Consider the following 27,676-nt stretch of genomic DNA (forward strand, 5'->3'; position numbering starts at 1 on the left):
TGGTAATGTGACTGTCACGTCCAAGAAAAGTGCTGTTGATGTACAGTGAGGCCCAAACCTGCCAACAGGCTTAATCGGAGCCCAATCCTTCAAGCCAGTGAAGGTGAACGGACATCTGTCTACTGTCCTACTAGACAGTGGCTCTCAGGTCACCATAATCTTCGAAGGCTGGTACAAGAAGTACATACCTGATGTACCCATCTACCCAGTAGACGGCCTAGACATCTGGGGTTTGAGTGAGTCCAGCTACCCCTACAGAGGATACGTTGTGGTGGAGATGGAATTCCCCCAGAAAGTCACTGGTGCCCCTGAGACGATCTCCGTGCTCGCCCTGATCTGCCCGACACCGAGAGGCCCAGAGCAAACACCAATCATTGTGGGGACCAACGCCAAGGCCAATCTACCTAAGCGTCTCGCACGTCTGTATGGAGAAACGGTGGGTGTGCACCTCGCCCAAACCGTTGGAGTCAAGGGGATGGATGCTGGGACAAAGACCGGACCAAACCTCCCGCTACACGATACGGAAGATGGAGACGAGGGAGTGGGATATGTGAAGTGGCTAGGTCCAGGCTCACTCATTCTACCGCCTGGGGCCAGCCATGCGGCCAGCTGCAAAGTAGAGTTCACCCAGCCAGTGGAGAAAGAGATCCTGATGATGGATGACTCTCCTACCAAACCCCTCCCTGCCGGCGTGCTACTGACGTCAATAGTAGTGCCCAGCTGTGTCGTTGACCCCAACCAGTTCACAGTCCTGCTGCGGAATGAGTCACTCAAAGAAGCCATCATACCTGCTGGAGCGGTACTGGGTCACGTGTACGCCACAGATGTCGTTACCTCCACCCACAAAAAAGAACCAAATTCAGTGGAGTGGGATGCCAGCGAGGTTGACTTCAGTGACTCGCCTCTACCTCAAGAGTGGAAGGAGTGACTCCACACGAAGCTCACACAATGTGCGGATGTCTTCTCCCTACACGAATGGGATGTTGGCTTGGCCAAAGGCGTGGAGCACAGTATCAGGATGTCGGATGAGCGACCCTTCCGTGAGCAGTCCAGACGCCTCACCCCAGCCGACATTGATGACGTGAGACGACATATTCAAGAGCTGATAGCGGCATGCATTATCAAGGAGTCCCGAAGCCCCTACGCATCACCCATAGTGATCGCGCGGAAGAAGAATGGGAAAGTGAGGATGTGCATCGACTACCGCACCTTGAACAGTCGAACCATCCCCGATCAGTACACAACCCCTCGTATTGACGATGCACTGGACTGCCTGTCCGGAAGCCAGTGGTTCAGCGTACTGGATCTAAGAAGCGGATACTATCAAATCGCCATGAAGGAGGAAGACAAGGAGAAGACTGCGTTCATCTGCCCACTGGGGTTCTACCAATTCGAGAGAATGCCCCAGGGGATCACCGGAGCTCCAGCCACGTTCCAGCGGCTCATGGAGAAAGCCGTGGGTGACATGAATCTCCTGGAAGTGCTCGTCTACCTCGATGATTTGATAGTCTTCGGAAGGACCTTGGAGGAACATGAGGAGAGGCTCGTCAAAGTCCTCGACAGGCTGCAAGAGGCGGGGCTGAAGATCTCTCTGGACAAGTGTCAGTTTGGCCAGAGCAAAGTCAAGTACGTCGGGCACACCGTATATGCTAACGGTGTCGCCACTGATCCAGCCAAGATCGAAACAGTCACCACCTGGCCCCAGCCTACTGACCTGAAGACTCTGCGATCCTTCCTCTGCTTCTGCGGATACTACAGACGGTTCATCGCCAACTACTCCTCCATCGTCAGGCCCCTGACCGAGCTGACAAAAGGATACGCCCCAAAACAGCACGGAAAGAGAGCTGCGAAGGACTCCAAGAAAGTCTACCTGAAGGAGTCTGAACCCTCCTTCGGAGAGCGATGGGACCTGGCCTGCACTGCAGCATTCCACCAGATCATCAACTGTCTCACCCACACGCCCGTCTTGGCGTTTGCTGATCCCAACAAGCCCTATGTCCTTCATGTGGACGCCAGTCTAACGGGATTGGGAGCCGTCCTGTACCAGAAGTACCCAGAGGGGTTGAGGCCGGTGGCGTTTGCCAGCAGGAAGCTGTCCACATCTGAGAAGAACTATCCCATCCATCAACTGGAGTTCCTGTCCCTCAAATGGGCATTGGTGAACAAGTTCCATGATTACCTCTACGGAGCCAGATTCACAGTACAAACTGATAACAATCCCCTCACGTACGTACTCACTACAGCCAAGCTCAACGCCACAGGGCATCGGTGGCTGGCCGATCTGTCTACCTATGAGTTCGACATCCGCTACCGACCTGGGAAAAGCAACATCGATGCTGACCTGCTGTCGAGGCAAGAGAGGGGTGAAGAGAGGTAAAGAGACTGGGAGACCATCTCACAAGCTGGAGTGCAGTCAATCTGTCGACGAGTAAGCATTCTGAGCTCCCCAAAGACATCTCCGAGATATGCTGAACAGCGAGGAGCTCGTCCTGAAAGTGTCCCTGAGCTCTACGCCTTCCCCACGCGCGTGGATGTGAGTGCGCTAGGACAGATGTCCAGGTCCGAGCTTAAAGCCGCACAGAAAGAGGATCCTGTGATCGGACCGACGATCCAAGCTCTGAAACACGGCCAATGGCCAGAGGATCTGGAAGCAAATCCAGATGTGAGCCAGATGAAAAGGGAGCTGGGAAGACTACAACTGAGAGACGTCCTACTCCATCGCATTAGCAAGAGACCATCAGGAGAAGAGTCATCTCAGCTGGTGCTGCCTTCCGTGTTCAGAGGTGTCGTGCTAAAGTCCCTACATGTTGATATGGGACATCTAGGCATCGAGAGAACAACTGACCTGCTGAAGGCAAGATTCTACTGGCTGAGAATGGCAGGAGAGACAGAGCAGTATGTCAAAAACTGCGGGAAGTGTATCTCACGGAAGAGTCCCTGTCAGAGAGCTGCGCCGCTCCACCAGATCCGGAGCAATGGGCCAATGGACTTAGTCTGTATAGACTTCCTCTCTGTGGAGCCAGACTCCAAGGGTATTGGCAACGTGCTAGTGGTCACTGATCACTTTACCCGCTATGCACAAGCCTACCCAACGAAGAACCAGAAGGCGCTCACAGTCGCAAAAGTTCTCAATGAGAAGTTCTTCGTAAACTATGGTCTGCCAGCAAGGATCCACTCAGACCAAGGCCGAGACTTCGAAAGCCAGACAATTAGAGAAATGCTAAAAGTGATGGGGATACGAAAGTCCAGAACCTCTCGCTACCACCCACAAGGAGATCCACAACCAGAACGGTTCAACCGTACCCTGCTGTCCATGCTAGGCACACTGAATCCAGAGAAGAGGAGGCGGTGGAGTGAGCAAGTGCCCCACGTTGTGCATGCCTACAATGCCAGTAGGTCTGATGCAACCGGCTACTCGCCATACTACTTACTATATGGGAGAGAGGCAAGGCTGGCCGTGGATGTGTGTTTCGGGACGTCTCCCGATGGCTATGATGTCGGTCACCACTCACGCTATGTGGCTAGACTCAAAGAAGATCTGCAGAAGGCATACCAACTGGCCTCTGCCACAGCCGACAAAACACACCAGAGGAACAAGAGAGCCTATGACAACAGGGTGGGATCACAAAACCTGGAACCCGGCGACAGAGTGTTGGTGAAGAATCTCGGACTCAAAGGCAAGCACAAACTCCAAAGCTGATGGAAAGAGATTCGTCATGTGGTTGTGAGTCAGATGCCAAACTTACCCATCTACAGAGTGAAGCAGGAGAATGGAAATGGAGGAATCAGAACATTGCACCGAGATCATCTCTTACCTATCGGGCAACAAGTCAGAATGCAAAGAGAAGAGAGCGACCACAGACCACCACCAAAGCCAAAGACAAGAGCTGACACAAGAAAGAAGCAACAAACCAAACAGTCTCAAACAGTCAGTACAGAAGAAGAGGATAGTGAAGAGGGCTCGACTGACTCATCTACAGAGTCTGAGTACGAGAGACCGATACCAAGACCCTACAGCACTTACCTGGAAGATGTCCTGAACAAGCGTAGAGCTGCACGAGAACAAGCAGTTATCCCTCAGGAGGAAGAGGAACCTCCTGGTGCTAGAACTGAAGAGAATAATGATGAAGAACCAAATGATGACAACAATGATGAAGACCAAAGTGAAGAAGAAGAAGAGAGGGAGAATGAGTCTGAAGAAGAGTTAGCTCAAGAGTTAGCTCAAGAGTCAGAGTCTGACATAGATGAGGGCCAAGCTAGCAGCGTAGATGAGGAAGCTAGTCCCCAAAGACAACCAGTAGGTAGGCCGAAGAGGTCAGTAAAGCCAGTCGTAAGACTTACCTATGATGAGCCAGGAAAAGCCAGAGATAAGCCTATAACTATAGTACACAGAGGTGTCACTATCAGAATAGGAAAGATTTAGTGCACCACACTTAGTTTATACCCTCAGATGTTCAGAGACCTTACTAGTTAGATTTAGGTGAATGAGGGCATTCACACGTTCAGTAGGGGGAGGGTGTAACCCTGTGGTTAATTTATAGGCCTTAGATATATTATATTGCACTATTAGATAAGAGTTTGGCCTATGTTCGTTATTTTGTTTACCTTTTGAATATGAATATATTGTTGATATTGTTCTGCAAAAAATTTGTTTACCAATGTGAAATGCATTTACTTTTATTGTTGAAAACTTACCATTGCTGTGATTGGTTGGCTGTGGAGAGAATAACTTACCTTGAATGTGATTGGTTGAGAGGGCAGCGGGGAACGTCAGCGCGAGCAGACTGAACAGTGAGAGAAAGTAGGTCACTCGTCCCTTGTGTGAGCAAAACGGAACAGTTTGATGTCGAGTTGTTATATGCTATGTTGCGGTGAGATAAATGTAATTGAAGTTTAGTGAACAGTTATGTGTGCGGGTGTCTGACCGAGACCCATCCCGGGAACTGTTCGTGTGGACTGGGGAGACAAACTGACTACTCGTCAGTCCCATATGTGGACCCAGCGACATTACGGAGCGAGCTAGCCAGTCGGTGTTCGTTGCTAGCACAGCAAGACACGCGAATGGACTGGATGCGTTAAGGGGCTCTCCCCACAGTGAGTCAGGCCGTCTTCTAGTTTAGCGAAGTAACGTTATCAGTTACAGTGTAGTGGTGGGTTCATGCGACCATCGAGGAACGCAGAAGGAGTCGTCTGTTGCCGTGTTGTGCTGCCGAGGCGAGCGCACGGTTCGACCGTGAGATGGTGCTAACGGCTAACTAGCCAGTTAGCTAGGATGGCTGCCTGCCTGACGTTCGCTGCTGTGCTGCGGTGAGAAGCGCGAGACGAAGAGGAGCATTCTTTGTGAGTACAAGTTGGATGTGCGGGCTTCCAAGGGGAGCGAAGAGGGCTGTTTAGAGAGACAGGCCTGCAACTGGGGGGTTGACTTTCTTTTATTTTTATTGCCGGCTTAGTTATAGGGTTGTTGAGCTGTATGCTAATGTATTGGTCTGATTCATTTGTGTGTATATGAATGCAGATGCTTGTTAGCCATTGAGGCTTATTACTTTCATTCATTCTAATAATTATTACTCATAATATATTTGTAGATATAATTCTATGTACCTGTGTGAGTGTAGATTATTCATGTGTGTTTATTCCTGTGGTGTCTAGGCTATGGTAAGTGACATGTTGAGACAACCTTAAAGGGCTAGTCCACCTTTTTACAGGAAGTAACCTAGTGACACCCAGAGATGTCTAGACCATGTTAGATTGCCTTAAAGGGGTCATATGCCATATTTAAGCGCCTTAAAGAGGTAGTCAACTTTTTAGTTGGAGTTACCTGATGACACTGTAAGGCATTTAGAGCCTTTAGAACATACTTTAAACACATAAGAAGCGAAGTTAACATACTTCAATAGTTTATTGGATACCGAGTTGTATAGAGAACTCAGGAGCGTTGTCCTTGACAGTTAAAAGGGATAGATAGCGCTACATAGACCTGACAGGAGGACAGACTACACATGCACACAGGGGAGACTCATACCACACCTTTCACATACATGGGAGAAGAGACAAAACAAATGGGAAAAAAGCAGTTGCATATCGGAGTGAAAGAAAATTACTTTGAAACAGAATAACAAAATTATATGGATTTATAAGATATCTGAAAAGAAAATGTGATGAGGGGAATGGCAAGCAGTGTCCAGGTGGTGACCACCATCACCATGGAGACCTGGGAGAATGACAGACTGCATGTGCACACAGGGAAGACTCACATCACACCTTTTACTTACACAGAAGAAGAGAAAGGAGAAGACATTATTCAGAGAGAGAGAGAGAGCGACAGATAGAAAAGATGTGAGAGCAGAGAGCAGTTGACAATAGCCAGCAATCTATATAATCTCATCAGCAGAACAGTGCTTGGTAAACTTATTGAGAACCAACCCGCTATGCAGTACAGGTCATGAGGTACTAAATTTAAAGGCAACTAATATAGGTAAAGGCAAAAAGAGTTTTAAGTTTGAATTTAAAGACTCAACAGACTCTGATTGTCTGATGGCAGCAGGCAGGTTACTCTACAAGAGCAGGGCCTGATAGGAAAAGACCTGCCACCAGCTGACTTCTTCTTAACTTTGGGTACATACAGGAGCCCACGTTTACATTGGGTACATATGGGGAGTTCAAGATTGAATGTAAGGTTTAAGGAGATCAGACAGGTATGATGGGGCACGCATTTAGGTATTTTATAAGTCAGCATGAAGGGAGGAAAGAATTGGTGTAATATGGTCAAATTTTGTAGTTTTAGTAGGATTCCAGCTGCAGCATTTTAAACCACCTGAAGACTGTTTAGTACTAGCATGTGGCAGACCTGAAAAACGAACTTTACAGTAATCAAATCTGGATAAAACAAACGCATTTATTAGAGTCTCTGCATCAGTCATGGGCAGGATAGACTGAATTTTAGCTATGTTACGCAAGTGAAAACGGCAGTCTTGGTGATTTCTTTAATGTGCTTATCAAAGGAAAGGCTGGGATCAAAAGTAATACCAAGATTTTTGGCTGCCACACTTTGTGAAATCACAGAGTTGTCGATTATTATTGTTACTTGATCACACTGGTGTCTGTGTCTAGCAGGGCGAACAACCAGCATCTCAGTTTTATCCGAATTTAAAAGCAGAATATTTAGTGACATCCAATTTTTCACTGCAGCCAAGCAAGCCTCTAAATTAGTAATTTGAGTATGATCAACAGCCCTTATAGGCACATACAGCTAGCTGAGTATCATCAGCATAGCAATGGAAATTTATTCCATGACTGCATATAATTTCGCCAAGAGGTGAAATATAAAGAGAGAAAAGTAAAGGGCCAAGAACCAACCCCTGAGGTATGCCATATTTAATGTCAGAGAATTTCAGTGTAATATTATTATAGCAGACACGATGTGTTCTTCCAGATAAGTAGGACTTAAGCCAAGAGCGAGCTAAGCCAGAGACGCCAAAAATCACAATTTTATCTAATAGTATACTGTGATCAGTGGTGTCAGAGGCTGCACTGAGGTCCAGTAGTAGAAGCACAGAGGTGGAATGAGAATCCATAGCTAGTAGAAGATCGTTCACCACTCTGGTCAGAGCAGTTTCAGTGGAGTGACAGGCCCTGAAAGTCGATTGAAAAGTTTCATATAGATAGTTTTCTTCTATATGCGTTGAAAATTGTTGATGCACAACTCTATTACCTTAGAAAAGAATGGAAAATTAGAGACGGGTCAATAGTTATTAAGAGATCCTGGATCAAGGTGTGGTTTGTTAAGTAGAGGTTTGACCACAGCTGTTTTAAAACTGCTGGGAACAGTGCCAGTAGTAAGTGATGGATTAACAATATCTAGCATTGTATGTCCTAGGAAAGACCAGAGGTCTTTAAAAAGTTTTGCTGGTAAAGGGTCAAGTAGGCAGGTAGTTGGTTTAGAAGCTGACGTGAGCTTAGTCAAAATGTGATGATGATGATTTATTTTGAACATGTAAATAAGCAAGATATAACATACAGATAAGCCATTGCCAATAATCTGAAGTCATCAACAAATCCACACATTAAAACTCAGTGAACAGATCTCCATATGCATCAGATTGTTACATGTTGGAAAAGGAGTAGGATGAAGTATACATTTATCTTTTCCTACCCCTTTTCCCCTACTCTGAAGTTAATTCAGCTATTATACATTTCAAACTCAATTTCCAATGTACTGTATAGTTCAAATGCAATGCAAGTTGTGCTGCATAATACAAACTCAACTACTGTGAACAATAGGAGAAAAAAAAGAAAAAAGAACACACCAAAAACCAAAGACACATGAGAGAGAGAAAAAAGAAAAACACATCCTAATGTCATATACCAAGAATAAACAGATCTAAATGCTACGTACAACCCAAATATCCACTTGGTGTCATAGAAAGAAAAATGAATGAATGAATGAATGAATATATAAATAAATGTTTATAGGGGTGGCATGGTGGTGCAATGGTTAGTGCGGTCACCTCACAGCAAGAAGGTCCTGGGTTTGAACCCCTAGGTAGTCCAACCTTGGGGGTTGTCCCAGGTTGTCCTCTGTGTGGAGTTTGCATGTTTCTACCTGTATCTGCGTGGGTTTCCTCCGTGTACTCTGGTTTCCTCCCACAGTCCAAAGACATGTAGGTCAGGTGAATCGGCCATACTAAATTGTCCCTAGGTGTATGTGTGTGTGTGTGGGGGGGGGGGCTGTGATGGACTGACGGCCTGTCAGGGTGTCTTCCCACCTGCTGCCCAATGACCTCTGGGATAGGCTCCAGCATCCCCGTGACCCTGAGAGCAGGATAAGCAGTTTGGATAATGAATGGATGGAAATGTTTATAGCTAAATAAAATTTAGACAGTTAACACAACTCTTCGTCATCCCTATATCTCAGTCCTTTGTACTTTCTCTTCTACTGTGTAATGTTTGTACTTTGAGTTCGACGCTCGGACCGTTCTGCAATTTTACCACAATTTTTGCTCTTCAGAGTTGTACGAACACAATTTCTTGAAGTTTAATTTCCCTCTCAAATTATATTCCCCTTCTCTATCTGAGATTATTTTTTTTATATTACTCGGTAGTAGATTGTTTCTTGCTTTGAACATTATTTGTGCTGTGCTAAATTCTACTAAATCCCTGAACTTAAGGCACTTGACTTTAAAAATAGCTCGTTGGTGTGTTCACGATATCCTACATTATTACCTATCCTTATGGCTATTTTTTGTAGTATACATAATGGTTGGAGGTTGGTTTTGTAAGGTGTTACCCCATACCTCCACACAGTAGATCAGATATGATAAAATAAATGAACAATACAGAGTTTACAGTGATTTATGATACAGAATGTCTCCTGCTTTTCTCATGCAGTGCTCCTTGCCAACTTTGCTCACACATATGTTATGTGAGGTTTCCAGCAGATTATGTGGTCTAGTATCACACCTAGGAATTTATTTTCATATACTCTTTCTAGTTGGACTTATTTTGTTGTTTGTTTTATAATTTTCAAGCAGTATAAACGATGTTTTGTCCAGATTTAAGCATAATTAGTTTTTGTCAAACAACCATTTAAAATTTTCCATTTCTGTTGAGGCCAAGTCAATTTTATTTGTATAGCCCAATATCACAAATTACAAATTTGCATCAAGGGGCTTTACAGCGACACAACATCTGCTGTAAAGTCCCACCAGAATAGAATATATTCGTGTCATCTGCAAATAAAACAAATTTCAATATTTTCAATATCTTGCATATATCAGTTTGGTACAGAATAAGCAGTTTTGGATCTAAAACCGACCCCTAGGGTACACCACGCATAATACCAATGCATGGCGATTTATGTTCGCCTATCATTACAAACTGCTGCCTGTTATTTAAATAGCTTCTTAGCCAATTCTGCACCATTGCTCTGATACCATGCCTTTCCAGATTGTCAAGTCAAGTAAGTTTTATTTGTATAGCCCAATATCACAAATTACAAATTTGCCTCAGTAGGCTTTACAGCAACACAACATCCTGTCCTTAGACCATCTCATCGGATAAAGAACAACTCCCTAAAAAAAAAAAAAAAAAAAACTTTAACAGGGAGAAAAAATAGGAAGAAACCTCAGGGAGACCAACAGAGGAGGGATCTCTCTCCCAAGATTGACAATGTGCAATGGATGTTGTGTCTACACAATTTAAAGAATACAACATTTAAAAAGGATAAACAGAATTATAATGGAATTATAAAATTTATGAAGAATATGATGCGCAGGATGCCAAGCAGTTCCAGAAGCCACCGGAACAGCCCAGGACCCAAGCCACGTGACCAGCATCACCATGTAAAAGATATATATATATATATATATATATATATATATATATATATATATATATATATATATATACTATATAGTGCATCCGGAAAGTATTCACACCACTTCACTTTCCCCACATTTTGTTATGTTACAGCCTTATTCCAAAATGGATTAAATTCCTTTTTTTCCTCATCAATCTACACACAATACCCCATAATGACAAAGTGAAAAAGGTTTTGTAGAAATTTTTGCAAATTTATTAAAAATAAAAAACTGAAATATTGCATGTACATAAGTATTCACACCCTTTGCTATGACACTCAAAATTGAGCTCAGGTTCATCCTGTTTCCACTGATCATCCTTGAGATGTTTCTACATCTTGATTGGAGTCCACTTGTAGTAAATTCAATTGATTGGACATGATTTGGAAAGGCACACACCTGTCTATATAAGGTCCCACTGTTGACAGTGCATGACAGAGCAGAAACCAAGCCATGAAGTCAAAGGAATTGTCTGTGGACCTCCGAGACAGGATTGTATCGAGGCACAGATCTGGGGAAGGGTACAAAAAAATGTCTACGGCTTTGAAGGTCCCGAAGAGCACAGTGGTCTCCATCATTCGTAAATGGAAGAAGTTTGGATCCAACAGGACTCTTCCTAGAGCTGGCTGCCCAGCCAAACTGAGCAATCGGGGGAGAAGGGCCTTGGTCAGGGAGGTGACCAAGAACCCGATGGTCACTCTGACAGAGCTCCAGCATTCCTCTGTGGAGATGGGAGAACCTTCCAGAAGGACAACCATCTCTGCAGCATTCCACCAATCAGGCCTTTATGGAAGAGTGGCCAGACGGGAAGCCTCTACTCAGTAAAAGGCACATGACAGCTCACTTGGAGTTTGCCAGAAAGCACCTAAAGGACTTTCAGACCATGAGAAACAAGATTCTCTGGTCTGATGAAACCAAGATTGAACTCTTTGGCCTGAATGCCAAATGTCACGTCTTGAGGAAACCAGGCACCTCTCATCACCTTGCTAATACCATCCCTACAGTGACGCATGGTAGTGGCAGCAGCATCATGCTGTGGGGATGTTTTACAGTGGCAGGAACTGGGAGACTAGTCAGGATCGAGGGAAAGATGAATGGAGCAAAGTATGAAAACCTGCTCCAGAGCGCTCAGGACCTCAGACTGGGGTGAAGGTTTACCTTTCAACATGACAACGACCCTCAGCACACAGCCAAGACAATGAAGGAGTGGCTTCGGGACAAGTCTGTGAATGTCCTTGAGTGGCCCAGCCAGAGCCCAGACTTGAACCCCATTGAACATATCTGGAAAGACCTGAAAATAGCTGTGCAGTGACGCTCCCCATCTAACCTTACAGAGCTCGAGATGATCTGCAGAGAAGAATGGGAGAAATACCCCAAATATAGGTGTGCCAAGCTTGTATCTTCATACCCAAGAAGACTTGAGGCTGTAATCGCTGCCAAGGGTGCCTCAACCAAGTACTGAGTAAAGGGTGTGAATACTTATGTACATGCAATATTTCAGTTTTTTATTTTTAATAAATTTGCAAAAATTTCTACAAAACCTTTTTCACTTTGTCATTATGGGGTATTGTGTGTAGATTGATAAGGGAAAAAAAAGAATTTAATCCATTTTGGAATAAGGCTGTAACATAACAAAATGTGGGGAAAGTGAAGAGGTGTGAATACTTTCCAGATGCACTACAAAGAAAAATGTGATGAGGGGAATGCCAAACAGCGTCGAGGTGGCGATCACCGTCACCACAGAGACGTGGGATGAGGACCGACTGCATGTACACACAAGAGAGGCTCACATGACGCCATTCACACACACAAAAAAGAGAAAGGAGAAGACATCATTCAGAGAGAGAAAAGACATACATATGAGAGAAGAGAACAGTTTGCAATAGTCGTTATTCATAATCAATTAAGTCATCAATTATAATCTTGTTGGCAGAACAGTGGTTGGTAAATTCATTGAGACAGGAACTGACCCACAATGCAGTACAGGTTGCGAAGCACTCAAAGGCAAATAATTGTAAGCTAATTGTAATTTGTCTAATCTATTGTGATCAATAATGCCAAAAACTTTTTTAGATCTATAAATATTCCCAAAGCAAACTTTTTTTGGTCTATGCAATTAGTTTTTTCTTCAATTAATTCAATGAGTGCCAGAGTTGTCGATCTGTTTGGTCAAAACCCATACTGGCTATCGGTCAGCAGATTGTGCTTCTCAGTGAATTTGTCTAGTCTAGCAGCAAATAGTTTTTCCAATATTTTGGAGAATTGTGACAATTATGAAATCAGTCTGTAGTTTGTAAATTGGTGTCTATATCCGGTTTTATATAATGGTATGACTTTTGCGATTTTCATATTGCTTGGAACTTAACCAGATTGAAAGGACATGTTATAGATGTGGGTTATTAGTTTTGCAATACTTTTGATTACTTTCTTAACTACTGTCATATCAATATCATTCCAGTTGGTAGATTTTTTGGTCTCACATTTGTTTACAATGTCCATGATTTCCTTCTCTTCTACCGCTCTAAGAAAAATTGAACTTGGATGTCTGTCCCCATAATCACTATCATTCCCCTCTGTGATTGTTTGTGTGTCATTGATTTTTTTTTCTGACAATGTTAGGCCCACATTTACAAAGAATCTGTTGAAGCCATCGACCACATCTTCCATGTTATTTATAGTCTCATCATTATCTGTAAAATATTGAGGGCAGCTTGGGCTTCTAGATCTGTTTCTAATAATACTATTCAACACATTCCATATATGTATCTTTAGTGTTGTTTTTATTATCAAGAAGGTTGGTCTCAAAAGCTGGGGCTATCAGTGACTGATTGTATAGATATGAATTTAGTAAGACAGGATCTGCAGGAGTAGCTGGAGTTGAACAACCATTTTTGTTTATGATCTCTAACCTTATTGCAGAAAAAGTCTAGAAACTCATGGGTTGTAAATGGTGAGCAGATAATAGACAGCTGGTTTTTAGTAAATTTAGCTAGTGTCAAAGATAAATCTGGGATTATTTTTATTAATGTTGCTTAAGCGAGAGAAATGTGCTGCTTTTGCAGCTGCCCACTAACACAAAAGTTGTTATCCTACTCAGGGTTGTGGGGATTCTGGAGCCTATCCCTGCAGTCATAAACGACTCGAAGATACAGCTCAGGATGCACTGGGACACAAACTCAGTGATGTTTTCTGGGGTCCTGGGGTGTTCTGGGTTTTTCAATATCATACACCCTCACTCGGGTGACCCAGCCAGGGTTGATTAGGCCCTGGCTTGTGTCCCAGCAGTATTGGCTCACAAATCACTCCTTCTGATCCAAAGCCATGTGGAGGACTTCTCTTGCAGCCTCCATGCAAGACTTGATGGCTATCCTTTTAGCAGCCCCAGTGATTCCAAGTAGAGTGTAGACCTTCCACAGTGAGCAGCCAGCAAAGCCTCTACACCCTACTTCAATGGACTCACAATGCACCTTCCAGCCTCTCCTCCGACACTAATCCACCAGTTCCTGGTACTTGGACTGCTTCTGCTCATTTGCCTCCTCCACCCAGTCCTCCCAGAGAACCATCAGCTCTATAAGGACCACCTGTTTTGAAGAGACTGATGATAGCACTATGTCTGGCCTCAACAAAGTTGTCAAAATGTGGTCCAGAAACCTGAGCTGCCCCCCCCCCCCCAAGTTGACTCGCAGCTCTCAGTCTGATGCAGAGCTGAGGAGAATGGCTGTTAATCTGGGTTGTGACTGAGGCTGCTCACCAGCCCTGACAAAGCCAATGTTCCTCTGTCTGCAGGTTTGCTTGTTGTTGGCCACAGCTTTGGAGATGGCCTCTGCAACTGTCTTCAGCATCTGGTCATGTTGCCAGTGGTAATGGCCCTCCCCCAGGGCTGATGGGCAGCTGCTGAGGATGTGCTCAAGTTAACCTTTTTCCAGACCTTTCCCAACCTTTTCACAGAGGACATGATGGAGAATCTCTTGCCCAGAGATGGAGATCTGCCGCATGCCCACCATTCTGCTGGTCCTTTCCTCCTTGACACCTACCCACACCACCTCCAGGACTAGATGGCCTTTGTCCTAGTCTTGTAGTCAAGACTGCACCAACCGAGACCAAGACATTATCGAGACTAGAGAGTATCGAGACTGAGACAAGACCAAGACATTTGGAGGTCGAGACCAAGACAAGACCAAGACATTTGGAGGTCGAGACCGAGACAAGACCAAGACTGTATATATCAAAGAAAAATCACAACAAAACAGAACAAATGACCAGTATCTTTTTTTTTAATCAAGTCTGCTTTTACATAAATGCAACAGCAACATTTCTTTTCAGCAAGGTATTTTTTAATAATTTTCTTGAACATTTTGCATTTTGGTGCTTTGCCAGCTATTTTGACTCATTTTCAAGCAATTAAGTCTTTTTTTATTTATATCTTGCAAGAAGACGTTAATCTGGATTTGTTGAATTATTGTGCCTAAGTGTAAACAGATAAATACATCATCTGAAATAAGATACACTTTCTTTTAGTTTTTGCACGAGTCTTATAAAAGACATGTAGATTTCCAGAGATGCAAAAAAGTGAGCACACTCACATAGAAAAAGAAAAAACAATTTAGGTGCACGGCTATGAAGAACTTTCACAACAACAGAGAGGGCCAGACATGTTCAAAAGGGCTCTGAGGGGCCCTAGCTCTTGTGCGCTGCTCCCCTCCGTGCCAAGCATTTCATTCGGGACTGATGGATTTTAAGGCCGTGCTTGTTCTTGCGGACCTTGCTGCAAATGCATCTTCGAGTTGTTGTCATTGATAGTCAGTTTGCCAAGGTCATCATCATTAGGTCCATACTATTGAGGTGCTCATTTTCCCCCCTCCCTCGGGCTCCCCAGGGGTATATCGCTGTGAGTTTATCTGTAGCTTTATATATATATAGAGAGAGAGAGAGAGAGTGTTGTTTTTCCCCCCTGAAACCGTCAATGGTGTTATAAGTGCTCAACTAATGAGGAGCGGACTATATATATATATATATACACACTACCGTTCAAAAGTTTGGGATCACATTGAAATGTCCATATTTTTGAAGGAAAAGCACTGTACTGTTCAATGAATATAACTTTAAACTAGTCTTAACTTTAGCAATGTATAGAGTGTATTTCTTTAATGTGGTAAATGACTATTCTAGCTGCAAATGTCTGGTTTTTGGTGCAATATCTACATAGGTGTATAGAGGCCCATTTCAAGCAACTATCACTCCAGTGTTCTAATGGTACAATGTGTTTGCTCATTGGCTCAGAAGGCTAATTGATGATTAGAAAACCCTTGTGCAATCATATTCACACATCTGAAAACAGTTTAGCTCGTTACAGAAGCTACAAAACTGACCTTCCTTTGAGCAGATTGAGTTTCTGGAGCATCACATTTGTGGGGTCAATTAAACGCTCAAAATGGCCAAAAGAGAACTTTCATCTGAAACTCGACAGTCTATTCTTGTTCTTAGAAATGAAGGCTATTCCATGCGAGAAATTGCTAAGAAATTGAAGATTTCCTACACCGGTGTGTACTACTCCCTTCAGAGGACAGCACAAACAGGCTCTAACCAGAGTAGAAAAAGAAGTGGGAGGCCGCGTTGCACAACTGAGCAAGAAGATAAGTACATTAGAGTCTCTAGTTTGAGAAACAGACGCCTCACAGGTCCCCAACTGGCATCTTCATTAAATAGTACCCGCAAAACACCAGTGTCAACATCTACAGTGAAGAGGCGGCTGCGGGATTCTGGGCTTCAGGGCAGAGTGGCAAAGAAAAAGCCATATCTGAGACTGACCAATAAAAGAAAAAGATTAAGATGGGCAAAAGAACACAGACATTGGACAGAGGAAGACTGGAAAAAAGTGTTGTGGACGGATGAATCCAAGTTTGAGGTGTTTGGATCACAAAGAAGAACGTTTGTGAGACGCAGAACAAATGAAAAGATGCTGGAAGAATGCCTGACGCCATCTGTTAAGCATGGTGGAGGTAATGTGATGGTCTGGGGTTGCTTTGGTGCTGGTAAGGTGGGAGATTTGTACAGGGTAAAAGGGATTCTGAATAAGGAAGGCTATCACTCCATTTTGCAACGCCATGCCATACCCAGTGGACAGCGCTTGATTGGAGCCAATTTCATCCTACAACAGGACAATGACCCTAAACACACCTCCAAATTGTGCAAGAACTATTTAGAGCAGAAGCAGGCAGCTGGTATTCTATCGGTAATGGAGTGGCCAGCGCAGTCACCAGATCTGAACCCCATTGAGCTGTTGTGGGAGCAGCTTGACCGTATGGTACGCAAGAAGTGCCCATCCAACCAATCCAACTTGTGGGAGCTGCTTCTGGAAGCGTGGGGTGCAATTTCTCCAGATTACCTCAACAAATTAACAGCTAGAATGCCAAAGGTCTGCAATGCTGTAATTGCTGCAAATGGAGGATTCTTTGACGAAAGCAAAGTTTGATGTAAAAAAAATCTTATTTCAAATACAAATCATTATTTCTAACCTTGTCAATGTCTTGACTCTATTTTCTATTCATTTCACAACATGGTAGTGTATATATATATATATATATATACACTACCGTTCAAAAGTTTGGGATCACCCAAACAATTTTGTGTTTTCCATGAAAAGTCACACTTATTCACCACCATATGTTGTGAAATGAATAGAAAATAGAGTCAAGACATTGACAAGGTTAGAAATAATGATTTGTATTTGAAATAAGATTTTTTTTACATCAAACTTTGCTTTCGTCAAAGAATCCTCCATTTGCAGCAATTACAGCATTGCAGACCTTTGGCATTCTAGCTGTTAATTTGTTGAGGTAATCTGGAGAAATTGCACCCCACGCTTCCAGAAGCAGCTCCCACAAGTTGGATTGGTTGGATGGGCACTTCTTGCGTACCATACGGTCAAGCTGCTCCCACAACAGCTCAATGGGGTTCAGATCTGGTGACTGCGCTGGCCACTCCATTACCGATAGAATACCAGCTGCCTGCTTCTGCTCTAAATAGTTATTGCACAATTTGGAGGTGTGTTTAGGGTCATTGTCCTGTTGTAGGATGAAATTGGCTCCAATCAAGCGCTGTCCACTGGGTATGGCATGGCGTTGCAAAATGGAGTGATAGCCTTCCTTATTCAGAATCCCTTTTACCTTGTACAAATCTCCCACCTTACCAGCACCAAAGCAACCCCAGACCATCACATTACCTCCACCATGCTTAACAGATGGCGTCAGGCATTCTTCCAGCATCTTTTCATTTGTTCTGCGTCTCACAAACGTTCTTCTTTGTGATCCAAACACCTCAAACTTGGATTCATCCGTCCACAACACTTTTTTCCAGTCTTCCTCTGTCCAATGTCTGTGTTCTTTGCCCATCTTAATCTTTTTCTTTTATTGGTCAGTCTCAGATATGGCTTTTTCTTTGCCACTCTGCCCTGAAGCCCAGAATCCCGCAGCCGCCTCTTCACTGTAGATGTTGACACTGGTGTTTTGCGGGTACTATTTAATGAAGATGCCAGTTGGGGACCTGTGAGGCGTCTGTTTCTCAAACTAGAGACTCTAATGTACTTATCTTCTTGCTCAGTTGTGCAACGCGGCCTCCCACTTCTTTTTCTACTCTGGTTAGAGCCTGTTTGTGCTGTCCTCTGAAGGGAGTAGTACACACCGGTGTAGGAAATCTTCAATTTCTTAGCAATTTCTCGCATGGAATAGCCTTCATTTCTAAGAACAAGAATAGACTGCCGAGTTTCAGATGAAAGTTCTCTTTTGGCCATTTTGAGCGTTTAATTGACCCCACAAATGTGATGCTCCAGAAACTCAATCTGCTCAAAGGAAGGTCAGTTTTGTAGCTTCTGTAACGAGCTAAACTGTTTTCAGATGTGTGAACATGATTGCACAAGGGTTTTCTAATCATCAATTAGCCTTCTGAGCCAATGAGCAAACACATTGTACCATTAGAACACTGGAGTGATAGTTGCTTGAAATGGGCCTCTATACACCTATGTAGATATTGCACCAAAAACCAGACATTTGCAGCTAGAATAGTCATTTACCACATTAGCAATGTATAGAGTGTATTTCTTTAAAGTTAAGACTAGTTTAAAGTTATCTTCATTGAAAAGTACAGTGCTTTTCCTTCAAAAATATGGACATTTCAATGTGATCCCAAACTTTTGAACGGTAGTGTATATATATATATATATATATATATATATATATATATATATATATATATATATATACATGTATAAAACAGAGCAACCAAGTTCAAATGCTTCCTTCTATGAAGCTGTTTTCTGTGAGAGATTTTAGGATTTTAGAAGTTATTTTGATATGGTAACCTGTTCTCAAATGTTTTGGAAGCCCATTCATAAGTAAACATTGTGTGGCAGCACTTTTGTCTCACATTAAGAGGACTTTTGGGCTTAATCCTGGCCTTCCTGTGAGGTCTGATGTTTTGTTTTGTTTTTTTGTTTTTTTCATATGGGTTTCTTCTGGTTGCTCCAGTCTCCATCTACACTCCAAAGACATGGTTGTTTGGTGAATTGTAGATGCTAAACTTATGACTGGTTGTGTGTGTGGGCCCTGTAATGAACTGCTGATCTGTACAGGGTGTTTCTATTTGTTGCCTTGTGCCTTATGGGATTGGCTCCAACCTCATTGTGACCATGAATTGCATTGAGAGTATATATGGATGATTAAATAATTTAAAAGTAGATATGATAAACCCTCATATCCATAACCTCATAACCCTTTCTCAACTCTCTCTGTCTCTCTCTGTCTCACTTTCTGTTTTTATCCAGGTCCTCATTGACGTGCCCTCATTGCCTTAAGCAGAGTAACACCTTTGACCCGTTCATGTGTATCTCCCTGCCAATCCCCCTAAGGCAAACCAGGTAATGCAAAACACACAAGGCACACTCTCTGGACTACTACATTTTGACTTGGACTAAAATGACAAAGTAGATAAGAGAAAAACAGTCATTGATCTTTTGAAAGATCAGAAAATTTTTCTGAAGATCACTGATTCGTCTTTTCAGTCTGTTTTTATGTGGAGCTGTTATGGTTGGATGTCTAATGCCTCAAGTGCAGCGAGGGGAGATCAGCCATCAAGTACACGTTCCTTTCAAAGTCAGTTCATTGTGTTTGCACCGCATTGGTTAGCATCCCTTTCCCACATTCGGTGCTCAATAAGTTCACCTATCTTCAAACATGCAGACAGGGATGCTTTGTGATCCCTCTGCACACTGATGTAATGTGAGCCACAGTGCAAACCCTGAATGCAGCATTACAGTACACCCCAACATTGTGTGTGGTCTGTCCCTGCAGATGGCTGAGTCCAGCACAGTGGGGGAAACAATGAAATCCACACAGATGTGTGTGCACACATGCATACACACACACACACACACACACACACACACACACACACACACACACACACACATTCTGTCCTTGTTGCACCCTTTTGCTGCAGTTATATCCTAACAGAATGCCTGATAAGTCTGAGGCCCCCAGAGAAACACAAGAGTTCAGCTGGCAGCACAGCATCACAGTCTGGGTACTGATGATAATGGCTGTATTGGAGATAAAAAGAAGACTGTATCTGTTTTTCTTACTCCAGATCTAACACGGCACAGACCTCTTTGCATTCTTGTTGCAAAAGTTGCTCTTTAACAAGAAATGTCTGTTTGGCAGAAGGTTAAATAATGATATTTCACCTTTGCCTCAAGCTTGTAAATGAGACTCGTTGGTTATTTTGTGGGAAATACCTTTAGGTTGTTATTAAGTGGCCAATTCATTAATGTTGAGTAGGTTCTTTGAGTGTAAATGGGTCCAGATAACTTGTGATATGTTTTCTGATGGTTTTTTTTTTCGTTTTCAACAACAAGATGAGCAAATCAGAATTATAAATAAGTTAAGCTTTAGAGTTATTTTTATTTGAGGAAAAACAAGCTTTGAACGGTCCTGGAGGAATGTTCAATTTAGCATGATGGAAGTGATGTAACCACCCGTGTTACTGGTCTTAATTGAGCCTTTCACTTTTTTTGCGATATTTTGAAATTTTTTGAATTTTTCAGTGTCTCCACTCAGGTTTTTGCATGTGCAAATTGAAAATGCACATAAAAACAGGTGGATGTAAATGCAAATTGTGATGTCAGTGTGACCAACAAAAAGACTCACTGGTCGATCGCCAGGGGGTCAGCCCCCTTTAGTCGTTGTGCAGTACAATCCGGATCGAATCCCACAGCGGGCGGAAAATATGCTCGGTTACATTGGTGGCAGCCGTGAGATCCGGAAGTGTCTGGAAGTGTGCAGATCCTCAGAAGTCTCTTTGGAGCACGGGAATAACGAAGCGCAAGGGTGCGCTTCTGGGAGAGGGTCTACTACTACTACTACTTTCGGCTGCTCCCATTAGGGGTCACCACAGCGGATCATCCATTTCCATTTCTTCCTGTCTTCTGCATCTTCCTCTGTCACACCAGCCACCTGCATGTCTTCCCTCACCACATCCATAAACCTCCTCTTTGGCCTTCCTCTTTTCCTCTTCCCTGGCAGCTCCATATTTAGCATCCTTCTCCCAATATACCCAGCATCTCTCCTCCACACATGTCCAAGCCATCTCAATCTTGCCTCTCTTGCTTTGTCTCAAAACTGTCCAACTTGAGCTGTCCCTCTAATATAATCATTCCTAATCCTGTCCTTCATCACTCCCAGTGAAAATCTTAGCATCTTCAACTCTTCCACCTCCAGCTCCACCTCCTGTCTTTTCGTCAGTGCCACTGTCTCCAATCCATACAACATAGCTGGTCTCACAACCACCTTGTAAACTTTCCCTTTAACTCTTGCTGTTACCCTTCTGTCGCAAATCACTCCTGACACTCTTCTCCGCCCTGCCTGCACTCTCTTCTTCACCTCTCTGCTGCACTTCCCGCTACTTTGGACAGTTGACCCCAAATATTTAAACTCATATGCCTTCATCACCTCCACTCCATGCATCCTCACCATTTCACTGTCCTCCCTCATTCATGCATAGGTAGTCCGTCTTCCTCCTACTGACTTTCATTCCTCTTCTCTCCAGTGCATACCTCCACCTCTCCATGCTCTCCTCAACCTGTACCCTACTCTCGCTACATCATTGCCATGGAGACTCCTGCCTGATCTTGTCTGTCAACCTGTCCATCACCATTGCAAACAAGAAAGGGCTCAGAGCTGATCCTTGATGTAATCCCACCTCCACCTTGAACCCATCTGTCATTCCAAATGCACACCTCACCACTGTCATATTGCCTTTATACATATCCTGCACCACTCCTACATACTTCTCTGCCACTCCCAACTTCCTCATACAATACCACATCTCCTCTCTCAGCACCCTGTCATATGCTTTCTCTAAATCCACAAGGACACAGTGTACCTCTTTCTGGCCTTCTCTATACTTCTCGATCAACTACTGCAAACTACAAAAAGACTCGCTGGCTAATCGCCAGGGGGTCGGTCCCCTTTAGTCGAGTGGTTAGCGATGTCACCTCTTGGTGCAGTACAACTCTGAATCAAATCTTACAGCGGGCGGAAATATGCTCGGTTACATTAGCATAGACAGTAAGATAAACACAGCTGCATCAAATAACATTAATAATGGCTCTGTTTGATTTTGGTGAACCAGCTCACTTATCGACACTAGTTATGTTTCCATCCACCTATTTTTATGAGTATTTTCAATTTGTGCATAAAAAACCTGAGTGGAAATGCCAAAAATTTTAAAAAATTAAAAAAAATCTCGAAATATGGATGCACAAAAGTCTTATAATGGTGGGAAAAACACGTTTTTTTCTGTCCATATTTGCGTTTATTTCCCTTCTTCTGGTAGTTGAAAAATACGTACCCCAGGCAGAGATCTGCACTCTACTGAATGCACTCCTCTAGTTAGCTGCAGCTGTGTTTATCCTGCTGTGCTAACATCACAGAGTACCAAGACCAGCCTGGCATGTTTTTAACCTCTATATGTTTTTTAAGCCGTAGATGTGAGGAAACTCACTAAAATATTCTAGGGTTTAGTTACGCTTTAAATGAAAAATAGGTAGGTTCCGGCCTCATTGGGACATCCTGGCTTTGAATCTGGCCTCAGAACCAGATTTATCTATTCGTCTCTCCCTTTTTACTTCACCGTGTGTTTCCTGTCCATCTCTACTGCCCGGTCTAATAAATCTGCCATGACTCTTACTGACAGCTGAAGCTACCTGGACTACACACCTTGCTCCCCTCAGGGAATTTGTAAGGAGTGTTCCCCGGGTAGCGTAGTGGTCTATTCCGTTGCCTACCAACACGGGGATCGGTGGTTCAAATCCCCATGTTACCTCCGACTTGGTCGGGCGTCCCTACATAATTGGCTGTGTCTGCGGGTGGGAAGCCAGATGTGGGTATGTGTCCTGGTCACTGCACAAGTGCCTCCTCCTGTTGGTCAGGGCACCTGTTCAAGGGAGAAGGGGAATTGGGGAGAATAGCATCATCCTCCCATGCGTTACATCCCCCTGGCAAAACTCCTCACTGTCAGGTGAAAAGAAGCAGCTGGCGACTCCACATGTATCGGAGGAGATGTGGTAGTCTGTAGCCCTCCCCGGATCAGCAGAGGGGGCGGGGCAGAAATCGGGATGGCTCGGAAGAGGAGGGTAATTGGCTGGATACAACTGAGGAGAAAAGAAGGGGGGGAAAAAATCCAAAAATTAAAAAAAAGTGTTCTCCTATGAGCATTGCCATCTTAAAATTGTCTATTATGCTTTTCAGTTCATTCAGCCTCTGTTCATTTCCAGCTTTGAATCTGGCCTCGAAACCAGATTTGTCTATTTGTCTGTCTTCAACCTGTGTTTCCTGGCTATCTCTACTGCCCTGGCTAACTTACTAGAAATGCCAAATAACACCAAATGAATATATTGACCCTGGGTGGTGCACGGTCAAACTGTAGAGGCACCACCAGGGAATTTGTTAGGAGTGTTCCTATGAGCATTGCCATCTTAAAAGTAACTATTATTCTTTTCCATTCATTCAGCTTCCATTCATTTCCAGCTCAAATGTCACCCCAGACCTCTTTCTACCGCCTATCTCGGTGTTTCACCTTGGTACATCTAGTGAAGTTAGCTTAAGTTTATTTGTGTAGCCATAGATCAGTTACAGCCTCAGACAATTAAAAGCAGGTAGTAAGAGTAAAAAACCGGAGATTACATCATCTATCCTTCAAGAAATTACCCACGGGGGGGAAAAAAATCAGGGAAATAAATGGGAGAAACCTCAGGAAGGATAGATGTGCAGTATGTAGTGAGTGGGTAAATAAGACAAGATAGTAACAAATTTCGAAATGAAAAACAATGCAAAAAAGAGGGGTAGTAATGTTTTTTGATAACTGAAGGAATCAGCCTCTCTGTCAGCAGAAAGATTGTTCAGGAGGAACAAGACAAGTACATTAGTCTGAATGAGGTCTGATAGATGAGACCCATGTAGTATTCCATACGTCAGCAGTAGCAGTGAAAGTCAGATCTATCATGGATAGGGAGACGGTGAAGGGAGGCTTGGATGGACGTAATAAGGTCTCCACTTAAGTTGAGATTCTTGCTGCTGCATTCTGTAGCAGATCCAGGTTTTTGACTCTAGTGTGTGGCAGAGCAGAGAAAAAGACATTTCAGTGATCTAGTCTGGATGAAAAAAACAAGTAAATAACAGTGTCAGTATCAGCCATCGGTAGGATTGGACTTTTAAGATTTGATTCAAAGGAAGTAAATCATCAAACTACTTAAACAAAAATAGTTTTTCTTCTGTCTGTCCTTTTAGCTTGCCGACTGCTAGCGCAAGCACATATTTGACCCTAATAATGCATGATGGGAAAACAGGGAGAGATGACTCTGCTATGGCTACGTTCACTCTGCAAGGCTTAGTGCTCAATTCAGATGTATTGCTCGTATTGGGGGGGGGGGGGGGGGGGGTTTACCGTTCACATGATATTTTAAATGTGACCAATATCAGATTCCTGTTTGAACTGGTCACGGTGCTGAACTGACCCACATGCACAAAAGAACAATAACGAAGACATCACACGCAGCATACCCTTGTATGGAAGTTAACATGGAGGCCACTGAAGTCAGAGTTTGCAGTTTTTAACTATATCTATCAGCACCTCTCCACAAGACTCTCATGGCAAGACATTTGGTTGAGATGACCCGTCTCTACGAGAAAGCACATAGCAGTTGAGTTGTACTGGCTGGCAACAGGGGTGTTGGTAATCACATGACTCCCACCGGCGCCCAATGTTGAGCTAGCGTGACATGAAAGTTGCATGAATTCCGATATGACTGTTCAGACTGAGGTCGTGTTGCGAAAAATCAGACATGTATTGGATTTAGGACCACATATGAAAGTGGCCTGAATCTGATTCGAAAAGATCAGATGTGGGCCAGATTTGTGTGTTCACACTGCTTAGAAAAAAACCCCAATATGTGTCCCACTTCGGTGAAAAAAAAAAAAATCAGATTTGGCCCAATTTTGCCTGCAGTCTGACCATAGCCTGTGTTTCAGACAAGTGGACATGAACTTTATTTATCATTTTAACCTCTTCCTGTTTTCTGTCTCCCCTTTGCTTTCCTCTCCTCATCTCTGTAGATGACATCACATGCTGTCTGTCCAATAGAATGAGACACCACTCGTCTGCCTTCCTCTTATTGTTTTCAGAAAAAGGATGTGTAGTATTGTACACGAGTGCAAGTAAGGATGCAAAATGATTTAAAGCAGTTCTCTCTCTCTCTCGCTCTCGCTCTCTCTCTCTCTCAGAGCTATGTGTGTGACCCTGGTGTTCAGTGCTAAGGGTCAGAGGTATTTGCGTGTGGGGCTGGCTGTACCTCTCTTTGGCTCCCTGGCCTGTCTGAGAGCAATGGTGGCAGAGGAAGGCAACATTTCTCCCAAACAGGTACACACACACGCAATATTACACTCATATGGACACTTGTAAACATGTCCATAAACACAAGAATTGAAGATGTGTTGAGTAAAAGCCTTGAGTTTTGATTTTGAAGTTTGCTTTTTCCCTTGCTCTTAATTTGAACCTTTTTTACATTCTACTTAAATTACATTTCTGTCTGACCAGTTGATCCACAAAACCCATTCATATTGCTCTGTATAGCCTATTAAAAGTGCAGTGAGCATGTAGGGAGTCTGGGTGGCATGGCAGTCTATCCCGTTGCCTACCAACACGGAGATCACCAGTTCGAATCCCTGTGTTACCTCCGGGTTGGTCGGGTGTCCCTACAGACACAATTGGCTGTGTCTGCGGGTGGGAAGCCGGATGTGGGTATGTGTCCTGGTCGCTGCACTACCACCTCTTCTGGTCAGTTGGGGTGCGTGTTCGAAGGAGAGGGGAAACTGGGGGGAATAGCGGGATTCTCCCACGTGCTACATCCCCCTGGCGAAACTCCTCACTGTCAGGTGAGAAGAAGGGGTTGGTGACTCCACATGTGTCGGAGGAGGCATGTGGTAGTCTGCAGCCCTTCCCGGATAGGCAGAGGGGATGGGGCAGTGACCGGGATGGCTCGGAAGAGTGGGGTAATTGGCCAGATACAATTGGGGAGAAAAGCCACACAAACAAAACAACTGGATTTCAATTTGAGAAAAAGTCATACCCACTAGTGAGTTTACAGTAATAACCATTTCATGCTGGGAGAGTGATGAGAGGGGATGTTTTCTTTGTCTGTCTGTCTCCATGGGCTTATTGCTTTTTTTTGACCGTCTCTGTCCATCTTTGCAACAATCTTTCACAGACTGAATTTCTAAATTTGACTTTATACCGCTGGTTGGCTGCCTTACTTTGTGGGATTTCTGTTTTATTCCTTTGTTTTTGGCAGAAGTTTTTATATCTAGATAGATATTTTGTTATGTAAAGGGAATCAACACATGCTTTCACACACACACACACACACACACACACACACACACACACACACACACACACACACACACACACACACACACTCACTAAATGACTGTCATCGCATCAGAAGGTTCTCAAATTGACAGTTGGCGTGCTGCCTTTCATCTGCTCATGTTGATCTGAGCCTGTCTACTTTCTTGGAAATGGTTTTGATTTGGATTTGTGCATTTCTGGAATGTTTTTTCCCCTTTTTTTAATCTAGCGTGTTTGTGTGTATGTGTGGATATACACACTTGTTTGTTGTGTTATTATCCACTGATGAGCAAAAATATTATGATCACTCACAGGTGAACCGAATAACCTTGATAATCTCCAAACACGGGCACATGTCAAGGTCTGTGTAGATTAGATGGTAAGCAAAAAATCAGTTCTTGTAGTCAACATGTTGGATGCAGGAGAAATGGGCAGGAGTAAAGACCTGAGCGACTTTGACATTGGCCAAATTGTTATGGCCAGATGACTGGGTTAGAGATTCTCTGAAATGGCAAGGCTTGTGAGGTGCTCCTGGTCAGATGTGGTGAGTACCTAAAGTCAGTGTCCAAGGAGTGGCAAACCGGTGACAGAGTTTATGGGCACTCAAGGCTCATTGATGCGAGAGGGCAATGAAGACTATCTCATGTGGTCAGAACTGACAGCATTATATAAATAATTTAAGTTTACACTAATAGCTTTCATCAAGAACTCAATGTGGCAGTGGAAAACAACACTAGAGGCCAACTCAACAGGTATCCATAAAATGTGGCACAATACGCTATCCCCACTGCTGTTCTGCATAGGCCTGAGCCCTCTCAGTCAGATCATCACAAAGAGTGAATATGGATACAGGTTCAGAACTGGAGTTAGGATCAGCCACCTCCTGTACATGGATGATATCAAGCTGTATGCCAAGGATGAGCGAGACATTGACTCACTGATCCACCTCACCAGAATGTACAGCAACGACACCGGGATGTAATTCAGACTGCACAAGTGCAGTCAAATGGTGGCAAAAAGAGGAAGTGTGGTGAGGACTGAAGGGGTTGGATTTTCAGATGGCAGGATAACAGACATACAGGACATTTACAAGTACCTGGCTATTTCACAGGGAAATGGAAACCACGAGGAGGCAGCAAGGAGGTCAGCTAAAGCCAAACACCTCCAGAGAGTGAGGCAGGTCCTGAGGAGCCAGCTCAATGGGAAGAATCAGATCCAAGCCATCAAAACATTTGCTCTACCAGTCATAAGATACCCAGATGCACAGCTGGAATAATAAACTGGCCTAAAGCCACAGATATCAGGACACAGAAACTCCTCAGAGTGCACGGAGGGTTCCACCCAAATTCCAACAGCCTGAG

At 43.7% G+C, this 27,676-nt stretch overlaps 1 protein-coding gene across 1 annotated transcript in view; it reads left to right on the plus strand.

Moving 5' to 3' along the window:
* usp43a (ubiquitin specific peptidase 43a) overlaps nt 1-27,676 on the plus strand; it is a 215,999-nt gene that overhangs the window by 121,968 nt on the left and 66,355 nt on the right. Inside the window, exons 4-5 of the mRNA XM_056280390.1 lie at nt 19,177-19,269; nt 25,190-25,325. Of these exons, the coding sequence (XP_056136365.1) occupies nt 19,177-19,269; nt 25,190-25,325 (229 nt within the window). The remainder of the gene's footprint in view (nt 1-19,176; nt 19,270-25,189; nt 25,326-27,676) is intronic.

Source organism: Lampris incognitus, chromosome 5 (genome assembly GCF_029633865.1).
Source record: "Lampris incognitus isolate fLamInc1 chromosome 5, fLamInc1.hap2, whole genome shotgun sequence".
NCBI classification, from domain to species: domain Eukaryota; kingdom Metazoa; phylum Chordata; class Actinopteri; order Lampriformes; family Lampridae; genus Lampris; species Lampris incognitus.